Source organism: Dreissena polymorpha, chromosome 2, assembly GCF_020536995.1.
Source record: "Dreissena polymorpha isolate Duluth1 chromosome 2, UMN_Dpol_1.0, whole genome shotgun sequence".
NCBI classification, from domain to species: Eukaryota; Metazoa; Mollusca; class Bivalvia; order Myida; family Dreissenidae; genus Dreissena; species Dreissena polymorpha.
In genome coordinates this window covers 103190125-103207417 of record NC_068356.1, presented here as the reverse complement: position 1 = coordinate 103207417, position 17293 = coordinate 103190125, and the positions used below count along the sequence as shown (strand labels likewise).

At 37.7% G+C, this 17293-nt stretch overlaps 1 protein-coding gene across 1 annotated transcript in view; it reads right to left on the bottom strand.

The window, feature by feature from the left end:
- Nucleotides 1–2098: 2098 nt before the first annotated feature.
- Nucleotides 2099–17293, bottom strand: part of LOC127868320 (deubiquitinating protein VCPIP1-like) — a 42430-nt gene continuing 27235 nt past the window's right edge. Inside the window, 5 exon segments of the mRNA XM_052409969.1 lie at nucleotides 2099–5614; nucleotides 6033–6196; nucleotides 6822–6998; nucleotides 10304–10487; nucleotides 13676–13866. Of these exon segments, the coding sequence (XP_052265929.1) occupies nucleotides 5108–5614; nucleotides 6033–6196; nucleotides 6822–6998; nucleotides 10304–10487; nucleotides 13676–13866 (1223 nt within the window). The 3' untranslated portion in view covers nucleotides 2099–5107.

The following is a 17293-nucleotide window of genomic DNA, read 5'->3' as shown; positions in this document are numbered from 1 at the left end:
CTCTAGAGGCCACATTTAATTTCCAATCTAATTGGAACTTGGTCAGAAGATTTGTGCCTATTATATCTTGGATGAGTTCTAAAATGTTTCTGGTCAATTAAAAATATGGCCACCAGGGGGCAGGGCATTTTTCCTGATATGGCTGTAGTAAAAACTTATTAGCACTCTGAAAGTCACATTTATTGCCCAACCATCATGAAACTTTGTCAGAACATTTGTTTTAATGATATATTGGATGTGTTTGAATATTGTGTCGGTCTGTTGAAAAACATGACCACAAGGGGGCAGGGAATTTATTCTTATATGGCCATAGTAAAACCTTGTAAGCACTTTAAAAGTTACATTTTGATACAGAGGGGGTAATATTGTGATGTCCATGCCGAGGCAGGTATTTTTCGTCGTTTTATACCCTGTAATACAGTTGAACCTGTCAATAAAGACCACTTACTGGATTTGGTCGTTGTGGTCTTTGTTCACAGTTGGTCTTTATTCGCAGGGTCGATTGAAACTTTGCAAAATATGCTAGTAGGATTTTACCTTATCTATGTATGTGCTCTATTGCTTGAATGGTTGAATACTTATGCATGTATAATGTCATAAAGGATTGAAAACACAGTTTTTATGTTATATTTATTATTTCAATTTCCTTATGTTTTTATTATTTATTTCATTAATCATATAATGTATAAATAACTATTGACATACATGAATATGTACTTGAACTGACAAATTCCGTATTGATAATCTTTGCACGTCTTATCACAGAGAAATTTAAGAAAGAAATGAATATCAAAATGTATGTTTGTAATTGGCATTGTAATTGTAAAGAAACCATAAATTTCCTTAATGAGTTGATGAAAGCCCAAAACCTTTGTTTGATATTTTCTGCAATTAGTACATTAATCACGAGTCACTGAAATACAAAGGCAACTTCTTACACTTTTGTCAAACTGATAAATGCATTAAAGACGCAGGTGGCTACCAATTAGCAATGTGTGTTAAGTAAACAAACAACTGCTATCGAGTGCAGTTAACTTTCACTTGCCAATATCTCCAAAGCCACAGACAAATCTACTGGTTAGATGTTTATCAAGTGACTATCACAGCGTCATGGTGGCCATTTTTGTTATTGAAAGTTGCGAAATTGTTGATTGTTATGATTGAAGTGGTCTTTGTAAGTTATCAAAATGGAAAGTTGGGAATGTAAAATGGCGGTCCTTGGTCTCTGTTCGCAGGTGGGCTTTATTCGCAGGTGCAATATATAGTGAAATCTGGAGGAAATCGTTGCGGTCTTTATGGACAGGTGGTCTCTTATGAAAGGTGGTTGCTGGGACAGGTCTGACTGTACTTGTATTATTTTTTTATTCTGCTAATTTTCCAGCCATATTAGGAAGAAAGTAACTGGCTTTAATTTCATAGTAATATTCGCTCTATATCTCGACTTTACTCAGAGCTAAATTTCTTAGCGGGATGACCTAATTAGGGCTCCACTAAGAAAATTTGCGGGGAGTAAAGTCGAGATATAAGGCGAATTTTAATACAAAATAAACGCTTATCGCCTTTTTACTGATATGGCTGGAAAGTAAGCGTTATTTAAAAAATAAAGACAAGTTATAAAGGTTTTAAAACGATGAAAAATAACCGTCTCGGTATGGACGTTGCCATCTTGACTAACACGTGATTACCACCTCTGTGATAGTTCACTTTTAATGAAACTTGGTCAGAACATTTGTTTAAATGATATCCTGGGCTGCACAGAACAGGTAATTTTCTTTGTATCTCAGGTGAGCGACTTTGGGCCTTTCATGGCCTCTTGTTTTATTAATTGTATTCTTGTTTTTTTACTTGTATTTTTTTTTGGTTCAATGAATACATTTATCACATTTACAACATTCAATGGCAAACTTCAATACATACCAAAATCTATACCTAATTATAACTTGATAATACATAATTTCATATAGTATCTTGGGCTTCTCTGAACATCTTGGATGTGAAACAAATGTTTTTATGTTAAACTTGTCATTTTCTCAGTGGTGACAAAAGCAGCTTAAAAGTTTAAACAGCAAATGAATAAACATATATAATAAAACAAGAATCATTTTGGTCCTTTTATTGTTGAACAATAATTGTAACATCAATTTTCTAACAGATATTGCCTTTGGAAGTTCATCATAAGACAACAGTCTAGACTCGCATGTGTATCTAAAGTTAACTGTAGCACAGGTTTAATTGACAATTTATGGTACATGAAGGTATTAACTTACTTATGGGTACTTTGTGATAACGTCGGGATCTTTGTAAAGAAAAAAAACAAATTTCTTTAAAACTGCCGGCACTGTATGATAGGACAAAAATACATAGATGCAAAATTATTTGAAATTAACATTTTTTTTATCTCATTTTAGAATTTGATATATGCAGTATAAGTATGAATCAGTGAAAAGCTCACACACTTAAATAAATACCACTGGCTGATTATCTTACATAGGATGTCCAAATAAGCTCTTAAATGCCAGTTAAGGGTCATCAATAAATGTTCAATCAGGGTTTTTTATTAAAAGGAATGATTTAATACTCATTACTATTTAAAATGACTTGTATAGCCACAGAGAATATTCATTGGAATTGATAGCTGATTGATTTAAGAGAGATCAGAGAAAGTAATATCCATATGTGAAATACTTATTTCAAATTATCACAAGTCATTTAAATTGATTCTTAAACAAGATGCGTTTGTGAAACACAATGTCCCCCTATATGACGTTTGACCTTGAAGGATGACCTTGACCTTGTGAAGGATGACCTTGACCTTTCACCACTCAAAATGTGCAGCTCAATGAAATACACATGCATGCCAAATATCAAGTTGCTATCTTCAATATTGCAAAAGTATTCATAAAATAAGCGATTTGGGCCACATATATTTGACCTCTGACCTTGAAGGATGACCTTGACATTGACCTTTCGCCACTCAAAATGTGCAGCTCCATGAGATGCACATGCACGCCAAATATCAAGTTGCTATCTTCAATATTGCAAAAGAATTTATAAAATAAGTGATTTGGGCCACATATATTTGACCTCTGACCTTGAAGGATGACCTTGACCTTGACCTTTTACCACTCAAAATGTGCAGCTCCATGAGATACACATGCATGCCAAATATCAAGTTGCTATCTTCAATATTGCAAAAGTATTCATAAAATGAGCGATTTTGGCCACATATATTTGACCTCTGACCTTGAAGGATGACCTTGATCTTGACCTTTCACCACTAAAAATGTGCAGCTCCATGAGATACACATGCATGCCAAATATCAAGTTGCTATATTCAATATAGCAAAAGTTATTGCAAAATGTTAAAGTTGGCGCAAACAAACCAACCAACAGACCAACCAACAGACAGGGCAAAAACAATATGTCCCCCACTACTATAGTGGGGGACATAAAAATACTAAAACTTAATGTTTTTAAAACAAATTGTAAAACTGGTCATTTCTTTGAAAATAATAGTGCCCGGATGTCATAATAATGATGTCATTTCACGGTTTAGCAGTACAAATAATTGATAATTTTCACGTAATTTTTCAGATCATAACAGTAAATAACCGGTTTTGGATCACTTGTATTTCCCACGAATAACTGGAAAGCATAAATAACTAGCAGTAGCACTATTTTTTATAATGAAAACAATATCCCAAACACTACACATTGTTAAATTGAAATATAAATAAAGATTTTATAACAGACAATACAAATACATGTAGCGACAATATCCATTTGTTATGATTCAGATGTATAAAATTTGCATAAATGTACATAAAAAAGCTATTAAAGGTTACACATGATTGCTGCATTAATGAACATTTTAACGAATCAGGACACGTTAAAAGCAAAAACCTACCATTTTAATTTTCATTGTAGTACATGCACCTACATAAATTGCACACAATACATGTGATAAACATTCATTAGATTCATCTTTGTAAATAGATAGAAGTTATCCTGTAGTCCCCTTCAGTTACACCTGTCTGTGACCAACTACAACTGTGTAGTCCCCCTTCAGTTACACCTGTCTGTGACCAACTACAACTGTGAAATTTTTTAAGCAACCGATGTAAGTTTTAGACACAATAATCCTTGATCTATTATGGATGGACAGAAGGGTGCATTGGACAATTGGTTATGTTTGCTGAACCTATGGCCGTTCTTTTCTTAACTACAGAAGGAATTAGTGGGATGAGGTATTAAAATTTATATTTGAATAATAATTATGCACAAATAATTCCATATTGAAATCTATAGCAGGAATGTTTTGAAAAGATGGATTCATAATTACACAAATTATATATTTCTTACATTTTGACAGCCAGTTAAAACACAACAATTACCGATAAATTGGGCTCTCAAAACAATTTCATATTACAATATCATCTTTATTAAAAGCAGTTATCTCTCAACTCATTTCTCCTTGCTACATGTACCTTATCCAATACATTTTGGTCGACCATGTTAGCCATTACAGAAGACCACACTGACTCTCCGGGAATTGTATACAAGGGGTTTTAAACTTGTTCTCATGAAAATGTTTGTTGCATTAACAGCTTCTTTGTCTCTCAGCGGAAAGTCTTTTCAATGGAAAAAATACCATTTATGTGCTTTAACCCAGATAGTTCTAAAACAGAATTATAACAAAACAATGTTAAATATGTTGATAAAAAGGACTTTTATTCACATATAACTTAAGTTCTGGTAGGTATTTTGATATAGCTCATTACAGATTTGTGTGACCTTATATGATTTACGTATGAGGATGGTTTTGAAATGATAAAGTGCTCATGTTTTATTACATGGTAACAAATTAACAATAAACTAATTAAAAATACAAAGGTTTTTAACATAAGAAATAATTTCAAATAAATAATATTTTCTCTGTGACTTTAGACCAGAGTCTTAAAATATTAACAACAAATTTTTAGAATCAAAAGCACAAAACAACATAAACATGTTTCTCGTAAACAAACACATAAATTATTTCACTGACAAAGAAATATAAAGCCTTAAATTATTATATAATATAATATAATTATCCAACACACATTTATTATTTGTTTTCTGTTGAAGACTCGAGCGTTTCATTTACAAGATCCTTGTTCAAATTTTCTGGTTCATGACCAGCTTTGCTTTCAAATGTGGCTTCTCTTTGGTCTGTTGGTTTTTCAAGGCAAGAAAAAACTTCAGTGGTAGGTAAATTCTCGTTATTTGCGTCCATTCTATCTTCAAAACTTGTGATTCTGTTTTCCTCTATCAGATGCATGTTTGTTCCTTCTGTGATAGAAATTTCTTCTTCAGTCTTTGCGACATCCACTTGCATTTTACTTACATCTTCATCTTTTTCTGATTCTGTATGATTTTCAGGACAGAGCTTTGAACAAATAAATAACCGATCATCCATGTTTGAATTGCTAATTTCTTTCTTTGCAACATCCAAGGCATTTGCCACTTCAATGACATCAACACATTCTGTCACCACAGCCTCAGTTTTAGAACACTCGTCATTCAGAGTTGGGTCACCTTTGGAAGCGTTCACATTTTGGTCACTTTCCTCATCCTTTAATTATAACAATAAGCTCGTTTATTGATAAATATCACACTCACATTTAACCCATTTATGCCTAGTGGAATATCCCGTCCTTCTAAATTGGATCAATCTATTTCCAAAATTAGGGATGTCTAGTATATTTATTTCTATATTTAGAATATTTCTTACAGAAATTCCTTTAAGCAAACAGTGTAGACCCAGCTGAGACACCACATTAAGTATCTTCAATAGTGTTTGATTATCACAGGATTTAGTTTAGGACAGACTGGAAAATATACATACACAGTACAAACCTAGTATCCTACAGTGAAACAACCTACCATTATAGGTAGCAATTTGTATAAACTTTTTTATTTTTCCTCTACTACTTAAATACAATAACTTACTAAATGGTTTCTTTGCTTTATTATCTCATCAACTCACATACCTCTTCCATCTCTTCAGTAACTTGAGTGAGCGTTCGTTCAATGTGCTCTGAGAGAGCTCGGAACATTTCCAGGTTTCTGTTGGCATCATTCATCTCCGAGTGGTCTATGACGCTGTAACCTGGTCCCAATCTATGATACAACACTTCCTCCTTGCCAACCTCAGCTGCAAAAACAAAAGCTTCATTAATCTGGTGCTTTATTCAAACCAAATAACTTTTAAACATTTTCTCTGACTTGCCATTCAAGAAAATGCGATTGAGACTCCAGACGGGGAGCTTTACAAGTTACAGATTAAATGAATAAACAATATTATAAATTATTAGCAAACTTACATTTGCCATAAAATATTATGAAAATTTCTTTCATGAATAAACCAAAATTACCACCTTTACCAGTTCGCAACAATGAAACATTCATTTAAATAAATAAAAGCTGATATGGTATTTGATATTGAACGGATTAAAAAACATGTCAGCTTCTTTTTAGTTCCGTATAAGTGTTTTTTTACATATCAATCCCATTCAACAGTAAGTCTATTGCCCCATAAATCTTAACTCTTTCAGTGCTGGAACCGAATTTTGAAGGCCTTTGCAAACAGTTTGAATCCAGATGAGACGCCACAAAACGTGGCGTCTCATCAGGATCCAAACTGTTTGCTATTCTAATAGTATTCTTTGAAAAAAATCTAAGAAAAGGCTAATTTTAGAAATTCAGCAGACGAAATTTAAGCAGACTACAAATTTCCTTGCATGCAAAGGGTTAACACATATTCCTGGCAGTGCACACACCTGACTGTTCTGTCTGCATGCCTTCCTCTGTCTCCTCATCTATCGTGTTCTGGTGTGATCCTGGGGGACTGCACAGATCCTTGATACCCCGAGCGTGGGGGTGGTGAGGGATGTACTGCAAGTCCCCTGGCATCCGGGCTTCTGTAGTAAGTGTGGACTTGAGGGAGTGGCCTTGACCTGGTGGATGAAGGTTATGTTAGTTGTCAATCATAATGTTCTTTGCAGAACTAAATTAAAACATTCAAAGTGAAGGGTTAAAATATTTTTTCATTATAAGTAGGAATATATATTCTTTTTCCCCATCTTTAGTTGGAAAGAGTAGATCCATTTTGTTCTAAAAAGCAGGTATGAACTTTATTTAAATAATCACAGTTCATAAGAGTGCAAGGCAAATCTCTGCCTATAAGTCAATAACAACATATTTTAGATAAACATTCTCATATATGTATGTGCTAGAATCACATATGCATCTGTAGTTCACCCACAGAGAGGATTGGACTTGCACAGCTTAGAGATACAGTTCGGATACAGCTAACATCATTACATCATTCTACAAAGAAAGGTCAGGAAAGTTGGAAACTCCACTAGAGGAAAAAGAGAACTTCCTTCATGTGACCCATTCTGACCCCAATCGAGAGGACGTGCTAGGGGACTGTGACAGAATAGATCCAGCGGAGGAACCCGAAAAACAGCTGAATGCGACGGAACCTAAGCTTGGCGAGGTGAAAGAAGCTGTGAAAAAGGCCAAAGCTGCTTCGGCGCCAGGACCCAATGCCATCCCGTACAAAGTGTACAAGATGTGCCCACTACTTCTTAAGCGTTTATGGAGGCTCCTCAAAGTAGTCTGGAGGAAGGGGGATGTACCAGAGGCTTGGAAGGAGGCCAAGGGGATATTTACACCGAAGGAACACAATTCCAAGACGGTCAACCAGTTCCGAACGTTGCTCAACGTCAAGGGAAAAATATTCTTTGCCATCCTTGCAAGAAGACTCACATCTTTCCTGACAAGCAACGCATACATCAACACCTCGGTCCAGAAGGGAGGAGTTCCCGGTTTCTCCGGCTGCATAGAACACACCAGTGCTATCACACAGCTAATAAGTGAGGCGAAGAAAGGGAGGAAGGATCTCACTGTAGTTTGGCTCGACTTGGCCAACACATACGGGTCCATTCCACACCAGCTCATCTATACAGCCCTCCGACACTACCATGTGGACGGCCACATTCAGAAAATCATCACCAGTTACCTGGATGGAATCAGGCTCCGGTTTACTGTTGGTGACCAGCTAAGCAGATGGCAGAAGTTGGAGAAGGGAATCGTTACCGGCTGAACAGTTTCAGTGGTGCTCTTCATCATGGGGATGAACCTGCTGATAAATGCTGCCCAACGTGAGACACGTGGACCAAAGACAGAGTCAGGAATCTATCTCCCATCTAGCAGAGGCTTCATGGATGACAACGACACACGTCCAAGCTAGATGGATGTTGACAGCCCTGACGGATGTCGCTTCATGAGGAAGAATGAAGTTCAAAGCAGCAAAATCCAGATCTCTTGTTATAAAGAAAGGACAGGCAACAGAGAGGTTCAAACTCTACGTACAGAACGAAGAGACTCCTTCCATAGTGACGAGTCCAATAAAATGCCTGGACAAGTGGTTTGATGCAAGCCTACAAGATCGCGACAATGTCAAGAACTTAAAGTAACAGGTAGAGGAGGGTCTCAAGAAGATAGACCGCTGCGGACTACCCGGCAAGTTCAAAGCCTGGCTTTACCAGCATGCACTGCTCCCAAGACTAATCTGGCCGTTGATGATTTACGAGGTACCCAGCACAACAGTGGAAGCCCTGGAGAGAATAACTAGTCGACACCTCAGGAAGTGGCTAGGAGTTCCACCCAGCTTTACCAGTATTGGACTCTATGGGAAGAGCAACAAGTTACAGCTCCCACTATCTTCACTTGTAGAAGAGTTCAAGACAGCAAAAGCAAGACTTGTGTTGACCTTGAGGGACTCTCCGGACGAGTTCATCCGTGAGGCAGGGATCCAAACCCGAACGAGCAGGAAATGGTCAGCGACAGAGACTGTGAGCCAGGCAGAGAACGCGCTCAAGCACAAAGACATTGTCGGAGTGACAGCAGTTGGGCGTGAAGGAATTGGTGCGAGAAAGGTGGTACTGTGGAGCCGATCAGACCAGAAAGAGAGGCGAGCGATCATTCAGTCTGAGGTCAGGAGGGCGGAAAAAAATGCCAGACAAGCAATGGTTGTGGAGATGGGAGCGCAGGGAGCATGGACCACGTGGAATACCGCAGACAGGAAGTTGACCTGGGGAGACATCTGGAAGTATGAGCCTTTTCGGTTTTCCTTTCTCCTCAGGTCTGTCTATGACCTACTACCATCCCCAGCGAACTTGTGCCGATGGGGACTCACAGCAGAGCCAAAATGCAGCCTGTGTGACAGAGTAGGCACCCTAGAGCATGTTCTGTCATCTTGTAGTACAGCACTGACACAGGGAAGATATAGATGGAGGCACGACTTGGTCCTCAGAGAGTTGGCTGACTGGCTAGAGAAGGAAAGGAAGAAGGAACATGGTAACCACCCCCGCCATAGGCACATCGCTTTTGTCAAATCGGGTGAGACCGTGAAGACACAGAAACCAACAAAAGCATCAATTCTTGATGGCTCTAGAGACTGGAAGATGGAAGTTGACCTTGATAGAAGGCTTGTTTTCCCAAACGTGGTTCAGACGACTCTACGACCAGATATTGTACTGTGGTCAGAGACAGGAAAGAAGCTCGTCACCATAGAGCTGACAGTACCATGGGAGGAAAGATGTGAAGAGGCCTACGAGCGGAAGAAGGCCAAGTACACAGAACTGATGGATCTGTGCAAGCAACAAGGCTGGCGAACATGGCTATTTCCCGTGGAAGTTGGCGTTAGAGGATTCTGTTCCCAGTCCGTGCACAGGCTGATGACAGCATTAGGAATAACTGGCAGGGAGAGACGAGTGGCTATCCAGAGACTGAGCAAAGCAACCGAACGGGCATCAAGCTTGCTGTGGCTAAGGCCAGAGGAGAAGAGCTGAAGGCAATCAACCAACACACAGTGACTGATCACCACTGTGGGCCCACCGCTATCAGAATGTTCATGGAATTACGGGCCGAAACATTCTAAGACGGCGGAATCCATGCTGATGATGTTGGTTGAGGATCGGTCTTAAGACTGTATTTAAACTAAAAAGTAAAGCTTGTGACAAAAAACATAAAGATAAAAGTGAACTTAAATAATCCCAAAAAGTATGCAGAAAAATAGGTAGAAAAGTAGGCAGAAGACAACTTCTATATCATAATATACATTTTTCTGTCAATGACCTAAATAATGACTTGAAAGCTCATGGTCATTATTTGAAGGGTACTGTTCACTTCTCTAATAGTAAATATTGCTATTGTTACAATATATGTAAAATTTAATTTTCTTTGTCCTAACCTCCGAAGGCAGGCCTGTCGGAGCCATGGTGTATTGCACCGCTGCCACCAAACTTCACCTCTGTACGGGGGTCCGTGACGCTGCGTTCTTTGACTCGAGCCTCGATGTTTGGCTGCACCTGGAAATGTCCGTCAGGCTCCAGGCATAGCTCCAGCCTGTCCTCTGTCGCACTGTACCGGAACACCTGGGTGCAGGATGATCAACGTAATACAAGTGTACATGCTGCAAACTACACATACAGTGGAACCCCTCTAAACAGGACAACCCCAGGATCGAGAGGAAATTCCAGGTTTAGAGAGGATTCCGGTTTAGAGGGGAAATTGACTATTTTACTTTTAAAAGTTTAATTACATAGCCTTATGTGGAAAAACACACACATTCAGCAAATTTTAATTATAATCCTATAATAATGATTATTAGAAAAAAAGATTTTTTCATTATTTGTTTACAAATTGAGATTTTTTTACAAATTTGAATTATTATACAAATTGGGATTTTTTTACCATATTGCTTTAAGAAATGGTTGGTTTACAAGAACCATAGATACTGCTCATGGTTCGGACATTTTTAGATTTAGTTACAGCTTTTTCCCATGCAGTATACCACTTTGGAACAATCTACCAGCATCCGTTGCTGAGGCCCCTTCTCTGGCATCCTTCAAGAGTGGGCTATACAGCCTAACCTTCTAAGGGGACACCCTCCCAGTTACAAACTAAGCATTCAGATGACGGACTTGAGCTATGTTGGCGGGGCCTTGTGCCCTGGTACCGTCACGGAAGCTAAATTGGTCTTGACCTGATGGCTGTGAAAAGTAACTGGGGCCTCTACTACACTGGGGCCTCTACTACACTGGGGCCTCTACTACACTGGGGCCTCTACTACACTGGGGCCTCTACTACACTGGGGCCTCTACTACACTAGGGGCCTCTACTGCACTGGGGCCTCTACTACACTGGGGCCTCTACTTTTCTGCCTTTACTATTGTAGCTTTACTTTATACTCTTGTCTTGCGCACCGTCAAAGAAATGTCAAGCCATGACAGTTTGATGAAACCATGTAGATGTAGATAGATAGATAAAGCTATTGCATACACCTTACCTCTGGGCATCGCAATTTCAGAGAAGACTGAATGTTTGCCATAGATACGTATACATGAAAATGAAAAGTAACACCTAGTGGGAGCTAAATATGTCATCAAGGGCATGATTTAAATAAACTTGGTAGAGAACCACATAAGGTTACACACTAAATACCAATATCAGTCATGTGATTTCAGAGAAGACATTTGTTGAGGTTATCACTATGTACATAAATGGAAAACCAGTGTGGGGGTAAATTTTGACACCAGGACATGATTTTTTTTAAATAATTTGGTAGAGGACCATCATACTAAGTTACATGCAAATTATTTTTGGTAAAGGTCCATCATACTAGGTTACATGCAAAATACTTTACCTTTTTGGTCGTGAAGTTTGGAGATATTTATACATGTAGGAAAACAAGTAAGTTACTCACAAGAAGGGACCAATCTTCATCTAATGGGAATGATTTTACCAAACTTGTTATAGGACCACCATCTGGATGTTACATGGTAAACAAAAAACCTCAAGGCCTTGCCTTAAGCTAAAAGTTTAAGCTTATTTATTTTAGCTTGATTGCATTGAAAGCCCTAGGCTTATTTAAAACGCTATCAAGTCCGTTTCCTGTTACAAGAACCAGTACTTGGTGTCTATGGGGGAGATCTAAAGAACGCTCCCTCGGTGGGGATCGAACCCATGACCTCCCGGTCGCTAAGCAGACACCATATCCACTATGCCATGGCAACCCTTGCATTTTAGAGGGTATTTTAGAACTTTCAGTATACAATCTTGGCTGCCATAGGACCACTCAAGGGATGCAGTCATTGTGTCTTTGTTCACATGTGGTCTTTATTAGCAGGATCGATTAAAACTTTGCAAAATATGGTGGTAGGCTTTTAACAGATACCTTATATATGTATGTGCTCTATTATGTAAATGTTTGAATACTGATGCATGTATAATATAATAAAGGATAGAAAACACAGTTTTGGTTTTATATTTATCATTTCAATTTCTGTATGTTTTTATTATTTATTTCATTACAATCACATAGATAACTATTGACATATTTGTACTTGTAATTACATAACGTTTAAAATAAACTCATCAATTATCTCATGTTTATGCTTCAGAATGTTCTGAATTTGAGTTTTGCACCAAGATCACTAGCCAATCTTCAACAACTGTGTCCTTTGCCTAACATACTACTCACTTTTACACATTCTTCCAATGTCAAGAACTAAAGCTTAAAAGCCATAATAGTAAATTTTTACTGACAATTTACTCATCTATAATCTATTAACGTTTTATCACAGAAAATTAAAAAAAAATGGAATGAATATCAAAACTTATGTGAGTCATTGACATCGTAATTGTAACGAAAAGATAAATGTCCACAATGAGTTGATGTAAGCACCAAAATTTTCTTTGATATTTTCAGCCATTAAAAAATTTATCACGAGCCACCTAATAAAATGGCAACGTCTTACATATTCGACAAATTGTCAAATGCATAAAAGAAGCAGGCGGCTACCAATTAGAAATGTGTGTTAAATAAACAAACTGCTCAAGTTCAGTAAACTAGCAAGATGTTTATCACGTGACTATCACATTATCATGGCGGCCATTGTTTTATTAAAAGTTGTGAAATCTTCGATTATTATGATTAAAGTGGTCCTTGTTGGACCACTTGTTAGCTATCAGAATGGACTTTTGGGAATGTGAAATTGAAATTGATGATTGTTGTTTGCAGGTGGTTGTTATTTGCAGGTAAAACATATAGTGAAATCTTTCAAGAGGAAATTGATGTGGTCGTTATTAAAAGGGGGTCACTATTCAAGGCGGTCCCTGGGGAAGGTTAGACTGAATACTTATAACAAAATTTAAAACAAGTAGGAAATTTTTGACCCCAAGTTTAAAGCCTGGTATTTTCCTACTGCATGGGCATGATTTAAACAAAGTTTGTAGATGACAACTTTGCATACATGTTACATACCAAATATTAAACCTGTGGATCTTGCGGTTTCAGAGAAAGTTTAGAAGTTCCATTTGTAAACCTATATTAAGACCTAGAGCTAGATAGTCTATAAAGTGTCTATTAAAAGTATGTTTTATTTGGTATACCGTGAGTGGTATTGTAATAAAACATCTCCAGATATTTCTCATTTTACCAAATTTCAAGAACAACATTACATTTCTAAAGAGAACTTTATTTCAATACTTTCTTTACACATGGATTCTTCTAAGATTCTTAAAGGATATGTGGCCAGGAAACTTGAAAAGAATAGCTTACTTTTCCAGGAAGGCAAGGCAGCTGGCAGTGCTTGCCATCCACCAGGCCCATGTCTCGCTTCACCTGCTGGTACAGTAGACCCCCCACTGAGAACAGGTGGGGCATGCCCTGGACGTATGACCAAAAGTCCTTGCCCTCCACTGCACTGAGGATGGTCAGTGAAGCTATTGAGGTATCCAGGCTGTCTCCACCTGCAGGAATAGCATGGCAGGCTTTTGTAAGAAGAGAAATTGACCACATGCAAATGAAGGGAACTGTTATTGTAACAGCAATATTTTCCCTTCATCTAAATTTGCTTAAAAGTGAATCATGAGCATGCAAACAATGCAAGGTTCAATAACAAAATAAGAAACAAAGTCAAAAATTGGAAGAACAAGCAATGTGTTTGTGTCCCCATATATTTGACCTTTGACCTTGAAGAATGACCTTGACCTTTCACCACTCAAAATGTGCAGCTCCATGAGATACGCATGCATGCCAAATATCAAGTTGCTATCTTCAATATTGCAAAAGTTTACATTAAATGAGCGATTTTGACCCATATTTGACCTTTGACCTTAAAGGATGACCTTGACCTTTCACCACTCAAAATGTGGAGCTCCATGAGATACACATGCATGACAAATATCAAGTTGCTATCTTCAATATTGCAAAAGTGTACATTAAATGAGTGATTTTGACCCTATATTTGACCTTTGACCTTGAAGGATGACCTTGACCTTTCACCACTCAAAATGTGGTGCTCCATGAGATACACATGCATGCCAAATATAAAGTTGCTATCTTCAATATTGCAAAAGTTATTACAAATGTTAAAGTTTACACAAACAAACCAACAAACAAACCAACAGACAGGGCAAAAACAATATGTCCCCCACTATAGTGCTGGGGGACTTACAAAGGAAACAAGAATGTCTTATATCAAATGTTAAGAGATTTGTTGTACATAGAAGTAATTTTGCATGAATATCTTGTAATTTGAAACCAGCGATTTTCCTCCTTCTTTATAAAGTACCGGTAAACGGTACTTTCCCAATCAAGCAAAAATTCCCAAATTCCCAAATCGGCATCTAAAAGAATCCCAATCGACGTCCGAATTTTTTCTCAAAACGACCGAAATTTTCGTAACAAAACCCAACTTTCAGCGAGCGAACAAAGAAAATCGTATAGTTGTGTGTAACCACGCGCTCGATTAATTTGGGATTTTATTATTCAGCGCGTGCAATCAATAGTGTCGTTACTGTTTCCGGTTCTTTTGTCAGGCAGCCAGCGTACTGTTTTATGTCGGTTTGTAACCTTGCCTCTGTGGAAAGGGTGTTCAGTCTAATGAACAATCTTTGCACAAACAATCGGGACTGTCTATCACACGACACATTGACAGCACTAATGATGCTGTGCAGAGAGGTATGCCAGCAACTGATAGATGATCAAACATCAAAGATTGTTGAAATTTTCAAAAAAATGAAAGACAGAGACATTGCTTAACAAGAGATTAAAACAACTTGTAATTGATTTTGTGTGTTCTTTATAATATTTTGTTATTTATTTCAACTTAATTACTTAATGGTCATTAAGGCATGCCTGCAAATGATTCTTTTAATGGGTATGTTCAATTAAGTATGAACTGTATGATGTATTCAATAAGACCCAAACTTCACGACGCGATTTTCCCAATTTAAGGATTTCACGACTCGATTTTTTCCCAATTTTGAGGTTTTCACGACTCAATTTTTCCCAATTAGACCGGTACGGGTACTTTTCCCAATTGGACAAGGAAATTCGCTGGAAACACATAATTTTCAAATACTTTGTTTTTTCATATATGGCATCATGTTTCTTCTATCAAAACAATAACAAGATAGTAAACAAAAGGGCCTGAAAGGCACAAAGTCGCTCACCTGAGATAAGAAATTATTGTAACAAATCTTCTGACCAAGTTTCATGAAGATCGGAAAATAAATGTGGCCTCTAGAGTGTAAACAAGGTTTTACTATATAGCCATATAAGGAAAAATGCCCCACCCCCTGGCAGCCATGATTTTCAACCAACAGACATCATTTTGGAACTCTTCCAAGATATTATCGGGATGAATCTTCTGACCAAGTTTCATGAAGATCGGAGAGTAAATGTGGCCTAAGATGTTACTATAACCATATAAGGAAAAATGCCCCGCCCCTTGGAAGCCATGTTTTTCAAGTAAACATAATTATTTTCGAACTCATCCAAGATATCATTGCGACCAATCTTCTGACCAAATTTCATGAAGAATGGACAATAAATGTGGCCTCTAGAGTATTAACAAGGTTTTACTTAAGCCATATATAGCCATATTAGGAAAAATGCCCCGCCCCTGGTGGTTTTTAAAGCAACCAAAACCATTTTCGAACTCATCCAAGATATCGTTGGGACAAATCTTCTGACCAAGTTTCATGATGATTGGAAAATAAATGTGACCTCTAGAGTGTTAATAAAGTTTTACTAAATCCATATAAGGAAAAATGCCCCGCCCCCAAGGTGGCCATGTTTTTCAACAAACCGGCATCATTTTTGAACTCGTCAAAGATACTATTGGGATGAATCTTTTGAATGAGTTTCATGAAGATCGGACTATAAATGTGGCCTCTAGAGTGTTAACAAGATTTAACTAAAGCCATATAAAGCCATATAAGGAAAAATGCCCCGCCCCTTGGCAGCCATGTTTTTCAAGCAAACGTAACCATTTTCGAACTCATCCATGATATCAATATCAATATTTCATGAAGATTTGACAATAAAAGTGGCCTCTAGAGTGTTAACAAGGTTTTATTAAAGCCATATAAGAAATAATGCCCTGCCCCCTGGCAGCCATGTTTTTCAACCAACCGGCATCATTTCTTAAGTCATCCAAGATATTATTGGGATGAATCTTCTGACCAAGTTTCATGAAGATTGGATAATAAATGTGGCCTCTAGAGTGTTAACAAGATTTTACTATAGCCATATATAGCCATATTAGGAAAAATGCCCCGCCCCTTGGCAGCCATGTTTTTCAAGCAAAGGTTACCATTTTTAAACTCATCCAAGATATCATTGGGACAAATCTTCTGACCAAGTTTCATGAAGATCGGAAAATAAATGTGGCCTCTAGAGTGTTAAACAGGTTTTACTATAGCCATATAAGGAAAAATGCCCCGCCCACTGGCAGCCATGTTTTTCAACCAACCGGCATCATTTTGGAACTCTTCCAAGATATTATTGGGATGAATCTTCTAACCAAGTTTCATGAAGATTGGAAATAAATGTGGCCTCTAGAATGTTAACAAGATTTTACTATAGCCATATAAGGAAAAATGCCCCGCACCTTGGCAGCCATGTTTTTCAAGCAAAGGTTACCATTTCTGAACTCATCCAAGATATCATTGGGACAAATCTTCTGAGCAAGTTTCATGAAGATCGGAAAATAAATGTTGCCTCTAGAGTGTTAACAAGGTTTTACTATAGCCATATTAGGAAAAGTGCCCCGCCCCCTGACGGCCATGTTTTTCAACCAACCCGCATCATTTTTGAACTCAACCAAGATATTATTGGGATGAATCTTCTGACCATATTTCATGAAGTTCAGAAATAAATGTGGCCTCT